Source organism: Thermobia domestica, chromosome 9, assembly GCF_964235325.1.
Source record: "Thermobia domestica chromosome 9, izTheDome1.hap1.1, whole genome shotgun sequence".
Taxonomy (NCBI): Eukaryota; Metazoa; Arthropoda; class Insecta; order Zygentoma; family Lepismatidae; genus Thermobia; species Thermobia domestica.
Window position 1 is genome coordinate 105,797,733 of NC_137462.1, and position 17,012 is coordinate 105,814,744.

Below are 17,012 nucleotides of genomic sequence, written 5' to 3' on the forward strand. Positions count from 1 at the left end.
GAACATTGATGGTGAACGATTAAAATTGGAAATGAAAGTATTTTGCAAACAAAAACTCATAGACTCAATTATGGCTGATTTATTTGATAGTGTATCGACACAGCCATGGTGGGGGGAAACCGAAACTCAACCTTCGGAGGGTATCAATGAAGTGAACGACTCTTCATAAAGAAGGAGAAATTGATTTGTTTTTTCATGTATACGAAAGAACGTAATATCAAATGTAATAAAAATATATATATAGTGGAAAGTGAAATGTTTTATTTGTGTGTGTGTTTTGTGTTCGTTTCATACACCTCAATATGTTAGGATTTTAAAATTTTTTATAAGAAAAAAATCCTAACATATTTTTTCCTCGTATATTATAAGTGATACGTATAATAATAATAATAATAATCATAATGAATTCAAATTCTTGAAATGAATGTTAAAATAAAAATTAGTATTTGAAATTATTATTATTATACAACTTTGTCTTAAGTATGATAAGACTTTTTTTAATTTTTAAAAAAGGAACTCAAATAATTAATATTAAAATTTTAAAAACAAAAGTCCTATCATAATAATAATAATAATATTGAATTCGCATACTTGATTTAATTTACGAAAGAATAACTGATTAAGTATTTGAATTCATTATTATTATTATGTAGTTATATGATTTCATCATTGAATTAAAAAATCAGTTTTAGAATCTTTTTTTTAATTCACTATGAAATTCTTTAATTCAATGACTTAAAAATATGTTTTATGATATGTGTATTTAATTACATAACTGATCATAAAACATATTTATTTATTAGGAAACGGAGAAAATAAGAAATAAAACATTTGTTTTCAAAGAGAAAAAATAATACAAATTGTTTATTGCTGATGAAACTATTTACACAATTAAAACGACGGTAAGTATAGTACATTTTAAAAGAACGTTAGATTTTGTTTCCACTGTCCATGTGATGATAACTTTACAACTGCCATATACTGTTCACTGATGATACTACTGCTGTTGATGTTGATGATGAAACGTAGATACAAGTCAATCTGTACATTGAAGATGATGTCCATACACACGATGACGATCTTTTACTCTCTGAAATGAAAAAAATTGAAAAACAAACTTAAAATTTATTTTATCTATAATCATGAACAAATAATAATACATACAAACACATTATAATAAAGAAGAAGAAGAAATGGCTACCTGCAATAATATGAAAAGAAAGTAATCAAAACAAACGAAGAAGAAGAAGAATGAAGACATGATTACCTGTAAAAGTAAATACAGCAAACGATGATCATTTTTTTCTGGAGTTGATGAGAAAGTGTAATGAAATTCATTTAATGACTTTCCTTTAGCTTTGAAGCATAGGAAAAGATATGAATAATGCCCACATAGGGATGATTTCACACTTTGAATTTGTTTATTATTAAATGTATAAGAAGTGGAATTTCTACGTAGAAATTGAATATGATGCATTACATATGGAGGAAATCCAAATGTATCGAAGTAGTGGGCACGGCCATCAGTATGAATATATACGGAAATCCAGTGTGTGCCAAGTTTGTTCGAGGGATCTGTATTTATGATGATAGCTGCAGGTAGTGGAACATGTGCTGGTAATTCATTGGCTGCATATACGCCAACGAAATGATTGTGAAATAAAGAATTTGTTTGCAAAGCATTCAATAAATCTAGTGTAGAGGACATCATGTATAAAAATGCAGACATGTACATATATGATATGATATTTAAATAACGTACCTTTAAAAATCCATGATGATGTTCCTCTGATGATCCACTTCTAAGAGAGATTGGAATTCTCCATACACAATGCAGGAGATAGGTGCTGGTAGAGGCTTCGTAAAATGAACTTCCAGACGAACACACCCATGACGTATAAGATTCCAATGCTGCACAGCGCTGGCTTCTCCATCTTGAGTAATGTCGAAAACAAAGATAGTGTATCCTTGAGGAAAGTCAAGGCGAGGAATATTGTTGCCATGATTGGAAAAGTGAATGCCTGATCCACAGAATAAGGTATGATATGAGGAAACATAGAGGTTGTTTTCGAAAATTGGTTGTAATGGTTTTGAAGGTACAGGTTTTCCATCAATGTATAGAGAGAAGAAATTGATGTCAAAATGTTTGAAATGAAATGGATTTGAAGTTATTGTTCCTGTATAGGCATCATTTTGTGTAAACGCCACAATCACTCGAGTTGGTAATACTCCCATAAATAAATTATCTATTGTTTTTGATTGAAGATCCTTTGGAATGACGAACGACTTCATTTGCACTCTTGTGAGAGGATATTTGGCTGTTGTTGATTGTAGAAGCTTGTTATGTGCTAGTTTTATTGTAGGACTAACATTAATCTTTTTAATATGTAAAGCAGCGTCTAAAATGTTCACTTTAGCTTCAACAGACGCATCACTAGCGATGAGACAAAAGTTTGGCTTTGCAGGAATTAACTTGAGACGTAATTCTACTCCTTGGATTAAAAATTTATCTTGATTAAAAATATCACAATGAAGATGTCCAAGCATGTCGAATTTTGCACTTTTTTTTGTTAATTCATAACGTTGTTGAAATCCTTTATTACCACTAGATGTTGCATCCATATGTCCAGCAGTATCTTGAAACCAGAATGCACATTGAAGATGAGTATTTTTAGCAGAATCATCATAATTTAACAGTTTTTCAATGTATGATCGATATGGATGATTATGAGATGGAAATGAAATCAGTTTGTTATTTAAATACACTTCCACTTCACTGAACATAGAATTTAAAAAGTCATTAATAGGAGCCACAGCTTTATCACTTTCACCAAATGCTGATCCATCAGGCTTAACGATTTGAGCTTCGATGTAAAGAAGCGTATGTGGTAGATCTATGTATTCATCACTTGTTCCTGGGATGACAAACTCTATAGGAGCATTCTTTCTTCATACGTATATTTATAAAGGGCCTTATTACATTTCTCTTCTTCTTTTGTTGGAAGTAGTGTAGCCATATGGAAGAGTATCATATGAATTTGGTATTCTACGTCGTTTAATATAATTTATCTTATAAATTTTTGTTTCGGGCATGCTGACGATAGTATGGTCTTTCCTGCGGCAAATTTTTTTCTCATTGGTAATTTTTACTTCCGTGGGACGAGATTCTTCCTCTTCTTCTGCATCCTCTTCATTATCTACTATCATTTTCTTCATTACATCAAAATTTAGGTGTTTTGAAGATTCATAGTTTAATGAAAAGCCTCGTATCTTGCATACTTGAAACTCCTTCTTCGTGCTGGGATCAAAAATACGTAAGCTGTAATTCTTCGGGCCCGCCGATACATATTCTGAAATATAGGCTTCTTTACCATATTCGAGGACTTCATTTGTTAAATCGCCTAAAAAGTCACCAGTTGGAATTGTACTTTCACCAGGTTTTTGCGTATAAATGACGGAATCAGTATCAAAATATAATACTCTTTCTTGTAGCTGATCTAAATATTTGTACAATTCTAATCTTGCTTGTGCTGTTGTGTATGCGGCTATGACAACATTTACTGTTGGTAGTGAAACAGGAACGTCATCGGTGTATTGCCAATATACATATAACATGTCATCATTTACTGGGAATATTTGATGAACATCTATATCATGAGATGTTAATTTTTCATATAATTCCTTGGGTTCATTAATAATGCTGACATGACCCATGTTCTCACGTTGACCAAATTTTCCCCAAAATGAATTTAGCATTAATTTAGCTAAACTTCTAAGTGCTGGATTATGTTTAATTTTGTTCTCATCTAGACGTATTCCTTCCTTTTCATAAAATTGCTGAATGTACTTCTTCTTTAATTCATCTGTTTCACACCATGCTGGCCATCCACTTGCTTCTGTTTTTGCTTTCAGGAAGGTGTTTATGTATTCTGCAAATAAGCCACCACTTTTTGTTTTTTCATCATATTGAACAACGTCATATGCCCATATTTCATGAATATCTATTATTTTGTATCCTTTTTCTAATGCCTTTCTTACTTCATCTGCTACCCATGTTCCATGTAGCACTCGGTCTTCATCGTTGTGATTACAAGGTGCTTGGTTTAATTCATCACAACATGTACGGCAGAGTGGAAACATCAATCTATCATTTGATTTATAAGGGAGTACAGGATGAAACAGTTGTTTTGGAGGCAAAATACTGAGCTTAACTAATCCTTCTACTTCTTCAATGGTGGGAATATTTGAATCTCCAGGCAGATAGATAGTAGGATGACGAATTGGAAACTTCTTAGTCTTAGAGATAAACGGGTACAATGAAATAACATCTTTGTATTTTATGGTCTCTCCTTCAGATTCTTGTGCTTTATGATACAAACGTATGGCATTCACACGTCCTCCATAAAAAGCGTCACGAGGTTTTAATGGTGTTTTCTTTGTATACGGATGATTACTAACATACTTCTTCATCTCTTCATTTCCTGCCAATTGTTTTTTAAATTCACAACCCCATATTTCATGCACTTCACAACCAAAATCTTTTAATTTTTGGATTTTCTTCTTTGTTGCTTCATATCGAAATTCCATGGTATCTGTAGTATTGTTATAGATGGGTTTATCTCTGTCGTTAGGGTAGCAGTAGATACAACCATGTGTGAAATCGCCTTCATACTCCCAGACGTGTATTTTTCCTGTATTGGGATCTGTCCATACACCATCTACTTTCATTGATGCTATTCGTTTTTCCTTACTACGTGCAGCATTGGTAATTTGGATGTTTCTGGTTTTTTCTTCCCAAGCTATCCATTGTACTGCTTCAACTGATTGTACATCTCTCCATCGATATCCGTTCTTTGGTATGATACCAATTGTATTTTCCTTTAAGAAATTTCTACGATATACCAAATTACATGCACTGGCAATTGTAATACATTCAAGTAAGGGATTGACATTAGTTTCAGATTCAAATGTATTCATAAATGAAATACAGGCTTGACGTAATACCTCGACATCCTGTACACAATACTTGATGAGTTCTTCTTTCATTTTAAAGGTGTCGTTTTGATGTTCGGTATACCATTGGAGAAACTTGCGTCTTTCGTCTACTTTCATAGTATCTGCTCCATAATATTTAATGTCTGGAAGCGGCCCTTCATAGGTTTGGTTCTCACGTCGATTAAAGAAGTGTGGGAAATATCCTTTGCACGATTGAAGTCCAAATGCACCACTTAATTTACTTAAGGGCATAGGAAGAAAGCTTAGTGAATCGATGAAGGTTACGTTTCCTATTTTAAGAGAGAGAATTTTTGCTCCATTCATGATTACTTCTGGAGTCCAATTCATCTTCTCAACCATGGTCTTAATGATGAAATGTGCGTCATATCCCTTTGAGTTATGGGCAACACAGATTACTGATTTAATGTTTGGTCGACGTTGTTGAAGATGTTTTAGAAAATCTTCTATTACATTTTCTCCGTCAAAAATATTTTCTCGCTTTCCACAAATGACACAATCATTCTTGATGTTGTTATCTTCATAACACTGGTAACATACATGTTGACTAACCAAGACATTAGGTATGTGTTCATATATGTTTGCGTCCTCCTCTTCTATTTTCGTATCTTGTGTGCATTCAATATCATAAAACAGAATCATAGCTTTCTTCTCCGTGATGATTTTTCATTGGCTTTTTTCGATTTTCTTCTTTCATTCACTTTCATGTAACATTCATGATTGGGTGGTACTATATCATAGCAAATGTTGCAATAAGTTTCTCCACATACGTGAGAACCTTTCTCTTTCACTACATAAATTTTCAAACACTGGGCACAACATTTCACAATGGAACATAAAGGCTTTCCATTTTGATACGGCGCTGACTTGTGATAGTCATAGCATGACTGTCCATAAAATTCTCGATTACAATCATTGCATGTAATATGGATTTCTTTAAAATCACATGGAGGCTTCTGATGACAACGAAAACATACAGCTGTACAATGTTTCAAATGTGCATGCTTGTTTTCATATTTCTTATGACAGCTTTCGCAATAAAACTTACAGCTAAAACATGCTGTCAAGCTTTCAATGACGTTGTAGTGGTTATTTATGAACAGTAAATTTAAAGCAGTTCTCTCGTTATCACTTGATGGAGCTTCAAACATAACATCACTTCCTGAAAATCCCCTATACACTGTGATTTTATAATCCTTTAAATATTCCTGAAATTTACGAATTTCAGGAATTCCACCACCATGACTGAGATCTACATCGGCAGCTTCACACAGATCTTCTACTTCTTGCTGAATTAAATATTTATTTTGATTTTTTACATATCTATTATATTCAATTTGATTTCTTCCCTTGTATTTTTTCAGTCCTATGGCAACGACGATTGCATGCGCTAAACATCTTGTACCTGTGTTCTTAATTGTGATAATACCACGTTTTGCCTTTACATAATCGTCGGTATTCATAATATGTTGTTTCAAACGACCTTGGCCTCTCGGCATGCGCACATGATGAAAATTCACGATGCAATCTTCATTTATAAGAAAAGCCGCATTACTTTGCAGTACTTTCTCATAACTTATCCATAGAACTTCTGCTGAGAGATTTCTTGCTTCTCTGAATGACAACCAAAATGGACGGTGTCCTTCTCTCTCATTTGTGATTGTTATTCCTACGTAATCATGCTGGTCCACATTACGTAGTAAATAATCTATTAGTGCCCGTAGACTTGCTTCAATTGCCGTAAAAGGGTTTTCATCTGCACGCACGGGGGCTAGACGGAATCGTAGCATTCTACCCTCCATATTGTATCTTCTGTATTGTCTTCTTCGTTCTTCTATTATATGAAATCTATTGTGTCCATCATTACGGTTGTTATTTCCGAATCCTACTTGTATATTTGAATTTCGTTGTGCTTGAAATACGGCTAGCAATTCGTCCATTCTTTTTTCTATGTCGTCTAAATCGACTTCCATTTCTTCGTGTTCTGCACTAGCCTCTGCTAATATTTCCATAATTGAGGGATATATTACTTCTTCTTCTTCTTCTTTTCTGGGGTCGGGAAACAAATTGTTAATCCAATTTTCTAGTTCATTCGTGTAAAACTTATCATCTTCTTCTTCTATCTTCATCTCTTCCTTATTGTAATCCTCTCCTATTATTTGGGAAAACGTGAAATTTAGCAGCTCTTCTTCTTCATTTCTCCTTTCTTCGACGTCTTCTTCTTCTGTTCCTTCTTGTAACCACTTTATAATTTCTTTAATACGGCCTGATGCTTCTTCTGTTATCGTTCTATTGCTAGCACTGTTCAATATTTGTAATAGTTCTTCTTCATCATATTCTTCTTTTTCTACTGGAATTTGAATTTCAATAGTTTCTCTTTCTTCTTCTTCTTCTTCTGCTGCTGCTTCTTCTATTTTCATTTGTTCTTCTTCGTCTTCTTCTTCTTGCATTTTTTCATGATGATCTATTTCCATTTCTTCTTTTGCGTCTTCTTCTTCTTCTTCTTCTTCTATCCCGATTATGGCATTTATTTCACTTAAAAGAACTTGCGTTTCGTTATTTACGCTGTGACATGTCGTCACAATAAAATTTAGTTTTTCTTTTTAAAAAAGTAGAGAGAAAAAATGTAAAGGAAAAGTTCCGTAAGTCATTGTAAATCGAATGGTGAGTTACAATTGTTTCGCATTTCCGATAATAGATGGCAGTGTTCTTCACTCAAGGTTCGTTGCGCGAACCTGTTTTCCCTCCCCTCCTTTTTCACCTTGGTGTGTGTGTAGCGGAAACTGCCGTGTCATTCACGGAAGGATTATTAGTTGGGTCAACATCGCTGTCTGATTATGGGATTACTCGTACTAGTTGATTTCGCCCGTTGATAGCTGTATATATGTTCGTCGTTTCCTTTAGCATTGAAGTTTGTAGTTTGCAGCTTTCGTACAAAATTGTGCATTGAAAGTATTGTGTTAAAATGGAGTGAAGAACAAGAGCAAAATGTAGTATGATTCTAGTGTCTTTTTGGAGGAAAGACCAAGTTATTGAATTGGCGTGGAGTACAAAATGCTGCCTTTGTCATACAAAAGGATTCTTGACTGAGTAGTGTCGTTAGGAAAATGGAGTTTTTGACTAGCTTTTGCTAACAACTCCTTTCGTGTTTAAAAGAAAGAGTTAGAGAAAAATTAAGTTAAATCTTTTTTTTTTTAATTTTTCTCTTGAACCAAAATTGACTTAAAAACTAAAAATAGGAAAAATTAAAGTAGCTATTTGTTATAAGTTTAAAGTTGGTCTAAAGGGAAGCTAAAAATTAATGTCAAAGATTCCTTCATTATTTTAATATATTTCTTTAATTTCATTAAATAGAGAATTTAAGGGGTTTAAAGAAGTATTTGAGTTTTGGGTATAAAAATTTCTTGAATCTATAAATACTAGTGATAGTTATTTTTGGTTTAAAGGGTATCACTACTAAAATTTAGGGACATTAAACCACGTTTCTGAGTAGTGGCAAATTCTGAAAAGGAACTTAAAATACGACTAAGATATGGTAAATTCGGGACGTTAATCTTTTGTAGTTAAAACCTATTACAATTCGAAATTATTTAACGCAATTAAATGCCATGATTTAGAGATTCTAAAACCGACATAAGGGTAAGACGTTAAATTGAAATTTTATGTTGGTTGTAAAATAATAATTAAATCAATGTTTAATCTTTAACAATCTCATTAACTTGGATTAAAACTTATAACTGAGTGAGTGGCTTAAAAAATTTAAAGGGATTAAGTAAAAAAATTTAGTGAACACGTTTTCTTAAAATTAAATTTGAATTAAATTAAAATCCTAAAATTTGGAGTGAATGAGATTATTGGTCAGTCAAGTAATTCCTTCATGGCAAGAGTCTTCAGATATTGAAGTAAGTGTCTACTACAAATTGGTGAGTATCCAAATTTTCTATATTTGTAGTTTTGGTTGAATTATGTTCACTGCACGTATGAGTGAGAAATTAAACCCTAATTAAATAAAGGTTCAAATTTAAAATTAAAAAAAATAAAAATATATATATATATATATATATATATATATATATCTACACCTAAATTTTCTTCCTTTTCGAAGTAATTAAATTTCTGGAGTTATTCCTTTTGAACCTTATATACAGAATTTTGTTTGATATTGCGAAACAATTAGTAACGAGCTATTTGATCCTTTGCTTTTAACGGAACTTTTTCTCCTTGAGATTTTTCAATTTATTAGGAAAAATAGTAAAGTAGTATGCCTACCCTCCTACGTATTTGTTAATAAAGTTTTTGTGAAATTAAAGTTCTGGAATTTATACAAATTGTTTTGATTTTCAATTTAAAGGCATTTCAATTACCTAACATGTTAACCAATGTGGTGCAGTGCACATTATGGTGAGATTGGAGTGTGAGAGTGGCATAATATGTATGATTTATTTTGCAGGGTAAATTCTTCATAAATACTTATATTAAGATCTTGTGAATGAATGAATCATAATCTACTTTTCAAATTGCGGTCAAGCCCACAAGTTGCGAGGAGAATAGTTACTATTAAGTTTTACACGTTATTTGGTTATCGTTGGCGTGATTATACTTTAATAGAACCGGTGAATCCTCAAGATATGCGACAATAATGATAATCCTTCCGTGAATGACCAAACACACGAATAGCTATGGGTCTCACGATTTGGTATGAGTGACTCGAGTAGCCGTAAAAAAAAAAAAAAAAAAAAAATAGTATTAAGTAGGCTGAGGAATGTTTCAATGAATAGAATTTTGTTCAAATAAAAATTTAGGATTGTAATAAATTAATAAATTTTGAATTGTTCTCCTAATCAGATTGAAATTGATCGGAAAAAAAAATATAATGGCCTTTTTGGTATGACTGCATTGAGTATAGTTATTACTGATATTGCTTGGAAATTCGGGTCTGAGTACTTCATGAATGTTCAATTTAGAGATAATTATTTTAAATTAAATGTGTGTATTTATTAGGTCGGGTTATAGCTGCGAAACCTTTTCGGAAACTGTTCAGCTAAACTAGTTAATTGAGTTGTGGGTTAGAAACTATAAACACTAATTGATTAAGAATTAAGAATTATTTGTAACTCTGGTTCTACGCTACGTTATAGTTGAATGGGTTCACAAGTTAGGTGAATGGTGAGATAGTATCTTACGATTGTTTAGAAAAAAAAAATAAATGTATTAATGGATTGTAACTTTATTCCTTCCCTTTAAATATTAACAAATTTTGAACGTTAGCGGAAAAAAAAAGGGCGGAACATTATGAAAGTCCAAGATATTTTTTGATGATTGAATGCAGAGAAGCAGAGCATTTATTGTTTATTGTCATTTAATAAAAATAAATGAATTGAAACTGTTTGTGAATCTTGATTATTAGTTAATAGTATTATTTTGAATTTTGATGTATTTTGGTGTGCTTGTATGAATGAGAGAGTAGTTAGGAGTAGTTTAGTTATTAATAGTTTGTATTTAAATATTTGTATTGTTAACCTTTTCCTTTTCATTTACATTCAAAAGTAAAATTTGTTTTGAACTTCCGTAAAAAAAAAAAAATGGCAGGTTATTCGTCATTTACTAATAGTAGTATGAGTTTGGAACCAGATACCTTTTATACGATTGATAGGACGGGGGAGGTTGAACCATTAATTAGTTCCGATAGTTCGGTTAATGCTTTTTCTTCATCGCTGAGTTCGAGTAGTAGGTTTGAAATATCTGAGTCATCAAATGCCATAGCCGGTAATGGTGCTGACTTAGCTGAAAGTAATATGAGAAATTTTTCAGTTTTGAATAACTTCGAGTTTGGAAACGGAGCTTCGAGGTGCAGTGGTGGACTTGGTGTGTCAAGTCATGTACCTTATTCGGATCCAAATAGAGTGAGTTTAATGAGTGCTCATAAATATGGTAAACCTAGTCAAACTCCTGTTAGTAGAATCCCTCCTGTTAATTATGATTTAAGAAGAATAAAATCTGAATCTTTGTTGACTTCAAATGAAAATAAATCGAAAGGTCAGAAAGTTAATAATAGACTTGTCTCAGAATTAGAAAAACAACCGTTAGGTTTGGTTACTAAATTACCTCGTTCTTATGCAGTTGATAATTGTGAAACTGAATTAAAGAGCCTTAATGTTGAAAATCCACTTAAGGTAAAATTTCAAAATTATGGTCAACCTGTATTTAACTCTGGTCCAACTCAAACTCAGGCTAGTACCATTAATGTTGGTCAACCTCAAACAAATTTAACACAGCCTAGTATGTTTAATGTTGGTCAACCTCAAACAAATTTAACACAGCCTAGTATGTTTAATGTTGGTCAACCACAAACAAATTTAACACAGCCTGTTTTCTTTAATGTTGGTCACCCTCAAACAAATTTAACACAGCCTAGTACGTTTAATGTTGGTCGATCTCTTGATGGACAACCCTGTGTCCCACATGTAGAAGTAACTGGAGGAGTTCGAACTTCGATTTAATCGTCTCACCGGACAATTACGTGGTGATGTGGTGGCAATGGTTGAAACACCTAATGAGCAAAAGGAGGAATCACCGTTAATGAATGAAGTTGAAATTTTAAATGAATCTGATTGGATTGATACTGACATTAGGGATTTTATAAATGAAATAAAGTCAGAATATTCTGATATCATCAGTAAAAAAATTGGTTGTCTTAAAAATTTTAAATGTAAGTTATATTTAAGAGAAAACAAATTTATTAGGGAAAATCCATTTCCAGTTCCTAGAGATAAGCGTGAAATTTTTGAAAGGGTGATTAAAGATTTAGTTGAACAGGGTGTTTTAAAAGAAGTTGATCATTCTAATTACGGAAGCACTTGTTTTATGGTAAAGAATAGAGATGGGTCCTTTCGTTTAGTTGCGAATTATGTTAAACTTAATTCTATATTAGCAGATTACTTATATCCGATTCCTAATATGGAAGAGTGTCTAGGAAACGTCACAGGGTGTCAATATTTCAGTAAAATTGATCTTTCGAAAGCTTACTTCCAATTAGAGATCGATGAGGATAGTAGGGACCTTACTACGATTGTTACACCTATTGGATCTTTCCAATATTGCAAATTGCCAGCTGGAATTAAGATCGGATCAAGCGTTTTAGCGAAGTGTATGAGGGATGTTCTTGGTGATTTGGAAGATCAGGGAGTTTATTCCTACTTTGATGATGTAGTCCTAGCCCATCAAACAAAGGAAGAACATATGAAGATGATTCGCATTGTGCTTGATCGTTTACGGCAAGTTGGACTAACTATTTCCCCAACTAAATCCTTCTTCTTTAAGAAGAGATTAATGTATCTTGGGTTTATTGTAGATGGAAAGGAAGTCAGAATGGATCCGAGCAGAATAGACGCCATAGTAAATTTACCACCCCCCAAAACTAGGAGAGGAGTGCAGAAAATATGTGGATTGATGCAATTTTATGCTCGTTTCATTCCAGGATTTCAAGATATAATTGGACCTATATCTGAATTAAGATCTGTTAAAAAACCATTTGTGTGGGGACAGGAACAACAAACTGCATTTGACAATATAAAAAGATCATTCATGGAAAATGTAGTATTAAAAAGTCCTGACCTAAATAAAAGATTTATTATCCATGTGGATTCTTCGACCCGAGGAATTGGAGGCGTGATTTCCCAGTATTCTGAAAATAATGAATTACAACCTGTGGGGTTCTTTAATAGAAGACTTTCAGAAGCAGATAGGCATAGGTCCATTTATGAATTGGAATTCATAAGTTTAGTTAGAACTATTTTAAGGTTTAAACATTATCTTTTCAGGGAATTTGACATTTATACTGATAACCGAGCTTTGTCTTGGATTACCAACAATCCGAAGAGGTTATTGAAATACGGATCTATGGTAGAGCAATTGTCCCAGTTCTCTTTCAAAATTCATCATATTGGAACTAAGGAAAATTTAATAGCAGATGTATTGTCCAGAGTGTATGATCCTTATAATTTCGAGATGCAGAAGGAAATTGTTGGATTACATCTTCTTGGTAATTATATATCTTGTATTAATGTATGGAATCTTCCTTATTTAAAGGAACCTCTTCAGAACTACCAACGTAAGGATCCGCAACTACATCAAATTATTGAAAGTTTTGAAGCAGGTAGGCCAGTGGAAGGATATGAATTCCATAATGGGTTTTTGCTTAAAAGAACTAGAGCTAATAAATTTCCATTGAAGATTGTAATACCAAAGGAATTAACTCCGTACATATTAGAATATTTTCATCAAGAGAAATTGACGGGAGGACATTCTGGTATGCAGAGGACACTACGAAAAATTTTAAAAAGATTTACATGGGACCAAGTTATAAATGACGTCAAGGAATATGTAAGATCGTGTGAAATATGTCAAAAGTCCAAACAAGCTAATACTGCAAAAATGGGACGTCTAGGTTCTATTGTTGAAACTAGAGTTAATGCAAATTGGATGGCGGACCTTGTTGGCCCCCTTCCAAAGTCAAATGGATATTCCTTTTTGTTATTAGTAGTAGATCATTGCTCTCGGTTTGTTATGGTAGAAAAATTGAGGCAGATAAATTCAAAGGTAATTTGTGATCGTCTATATTCCCTATTTATTAGATATGGGTTCATTGAATCCTTATCCACAGATAATGCGTCTGTTTTTACCTCAGAAGTGTTTGAAAGGTTTTGCTTTAGTTTGGGCATAAGACATATTAAATTAAGTCCGTATCACCCGGAAGCTAACATATCGGAACGTTTCATCAAGACGTTGAAGGTCTGTATGAAATCGTACTTTGCTGAAGCGCAAGACAAATGGAGCTCTTATGTTGAAGATCTTCAGTTTAGTATGAATCTTTGTGAGCACGATGGGTTGAAGGCGGTTCCATCAGAAATATTCTTAGGTAGAGCTCTTTTGAGTCCTCTAGAAGCTAGATGGAAAATATCTGAAGCAGATATTGATGGAGGAAGACAAAGGGAAATTTGGACGAAAGCTATGGAAAATATGCGTAAAAGCTGGGAAAAACGTCGGCTTTTATTTGAAAAGACCAGACGAGAAGTAAATTTAGCCATAGGAGATCAAGTTCTAATTAAAAATCATGTTAAGTCATCCTTGAAAGATAAATTTGCTAAAAGTTTAGCTTATGTATGGATCGGTCCTTTTAAGTTAAGTAGGTTTCTTACTGCTAATACTTTGCTCGTTGAAGATCTTGACGATGAAAATAATAAACGAAGGGTTCATGTCTCAGACGTTAAAAAGTTTATTCCTAGAAGAGTTCTGTAATGTAAAAAAAAAGGTTAGGTAAGGTCTAAAATTATGAAATAGTTAAATAAAGTTAATAAATTCTGTAAGGTGTTGTGTAAAAGGGATAAGGAATAAAGAATTAATTAAATTGATGTATGAGATTTGATAAAGGTGGTACCTTTCTTCCGAACAGTTTCTGAAATAAATTAGAATTGTAAATATGTAGAAATATGTATATATATATATATATATGATATTGTTTAAATTGTATATAATATTGTTATTTTTAATATTTTCACAGAGAAAAATGAGGCTGGTCCTTACTGTGATGATTGTAAATTTTCTTCACCTGTTTGTCAATGCACCTTAATGTATGCTGGATCCAGAAATATTCAATGTTTGTCCATTTGTATTTTTGGTTGGAATTGCTCAGATATGGTACCAAAGATGAATCTCCATGGAGAAAAATTGGAAGACTTCCTGAAAATTGACCTGAAACTTCCAGAACTAGTCTTGAAAATTCAACATATTAAGACATTCTATTGAAATGAAGATATCAAAAATTGAAAATTGGACTCTCCAGGTTTGGAAATTTGTTAAGTGTTAAAAACAAAGTAATAAAATATTTCAAAGATAGAGACTTTTGAAAAAATTTTGAAAGAATTTCATTCTTATTTATATATTACAAAATTTTTTTTTTGGTAGGAGGGAGGTTGTGACATGTCGTCACAATAAAATTTAGTTTTTCTTTTTAAAAAAGTAGAGAGAAAAAATGTAAAGGAAAAGTTCCGTAAGTCATTGTAAATCGAATGGTGAGTTACAATTGTTTCGCATTTCCGATAATAGATGGCAGTGTTCTTCACTCAAGGTTCGTTGCGCGAACCTGTTTTCCCTCCCCTCCTTTTTCACCTTGGTGTGTGTGTAGCGGAAACTGCCGTGTCATTCACGGAAGGATTATTAGTTGGGTCAACATCGCTGTCTGATTATGGGATTACTCGTACTAGTTGATTTCGCCCGTTGATAGCTGTATATATGTTCGTCGTTTCCTTTAGCATTGAAGTTTGTAGTTTGCAGCTTTCGTACAAAATTGTGCATTGAAAGTATTGTGTTAAAATGGAGTGAAGAACAAGAGCAAAATGTAGTATGATTCTAGTGTCTTTTTGGAGGAAAGACCAAGTTATTGAATTGGCGTGGAGTACAAAATGCTGCCTTTGTCATACAAAAGGATTCTTGACTGAGTAGTGTCGTTAGGAAAATGGAGTTTTTGACTAGCTTTTGCTAACAACTCCTTTCGTGTTTAAAAGAAAGAGTTAGAGAAAAATTAAGTTAAATCTTTTTTTTTTAATTTTTCTCTTGAACCAAAATTGACTTAAAAACTAAAAATAGGAAAAATTAAAGTAGCTATTTGTTATAAGTTTAAAGTTGGTCTAAAGGGAAGCTAAAAATTAATGTCAAAGATTCCTTCATTATTTTAATATATTTCTTTAATTTCATTAAATAGAGAATTTAAGGGGTTTAAAGAAGTATTTGAGTTTTGGGTATAAAAATTTCTTGAATCTATAAATACTAGTGATAGTTATTTTTGGTTTAAAGGGTATCACTACTAAAATTTAGGGACATTAAACCACGTTTCTGAGTAGTGGCAAATTCTGAAAAGGAACTTAAAATACGACTAAGATATGGTAAATTCGGGACGTTAATCTTTTGTAGTTAAAACCTATTACAATTCGAAATTATTTAACGCAATTAAATGCCATGATTTAGAGATTCTAAAACCGACATAAGGGTAAGACGTTAAATTGAAATTTTATGTTGGTTGTAAAATAATAATTAAATCAATGTTTAATCTTTAACAATCTCATTAACTTGGATTAAAACTTATAACTGAGTGAGTGGCTTAAAAAATTTAAAGGGATTAAGTAAAAAAATTTAGTGAACACGTTTTCTTAAAATTAAATTTGAATTAAATTAAAATCCTAAAATTTGGAGTGAATGAGATTATTGGTCAGTCAAGTAATTCCTTCATGGCAAGAGTCTTCAGATATTGAAGTAAGTGTCTACTACAAATTGGTGAGTATCCAAATTTTCTATATTTGTAGTTTTGGTTGAATTATGTTCACTGCACGTATGAGTGAGAAATTAAACCCTAATTAAATAAAGGTTCAAATTTAAAATTAAAAAAAATAAAAAAAAAAAAATATATATATATATATATATATATATATATATCTACACCTAAATTTTCTTCCTTTTCGAAGTAATTAAATTTCTGGAGTTATTCCTTTTGAACCTTATATACAGAATTTTGTTTGATATTGCGAAACAATTAGTAACGAGCTATTTGATCCTTTGCTTTTAACGGAACTTTTTCTCCTTGAGATTTTTCAATTTATTAGGAAAAATAGTAAAGTAGTATGCCTACCCTCCTACGTATTTGTTAATAAAGTTTTTGTGAAATTAAAGTTCTGGAATTTATACAAATTGTTTTGATTTTCAATTTAAAGGCATTTCAATTACCTAACATGTTAACCAATGTGGTGCAGTGCACATTATGGTGAGATTGGAGTGTGAGAGTGGCATAATATGTATGATTTATTTTGCAGGGTAAATTCTTCATAAATACTTATATTAAGATCTTGTGAATGAATGAATCATAATCTACTTTTCAAATTGCGGTCAAGCCCACAAGTTGCGAGGAGAATAGTTACTATTAAGTTTTACACGTTATTTGGTTATCGTTG

General features: G+C 32.3%; 1 protein-coding gene across 1 annotated transcript; it reads right to left on the reverse strand.

Annotated features, from left to right (window-relative positions):
* Positions 1 to 845: 845 nt before the first annotated feature.
* Positions 846 to 2,764, reverse strand: LOC145694063 (uncharacterized protein F54H12.2-like). Its single transcript, XM_081770204.1, has 2 exons — positions 1,763 to 2,764; positions 846 to 1,090 (listed from the first exon to the last, which is right to left on the reverse strand). Exon 1 carries the CDS (start codon positions 2,620 to 2,622, stop codon positions 1,765 to 1,767), a length of 858 nt encoding a protein of 285 aa, XP_081626330.1. The 5' UTR covers positions 2,623 to 2,764; the 3' UTR covers positions 846 to 1,090; positions 1,763 to 1,764.
* Positions 2,765 to 17,012: the final 14,248 nt, after the last annotated feature.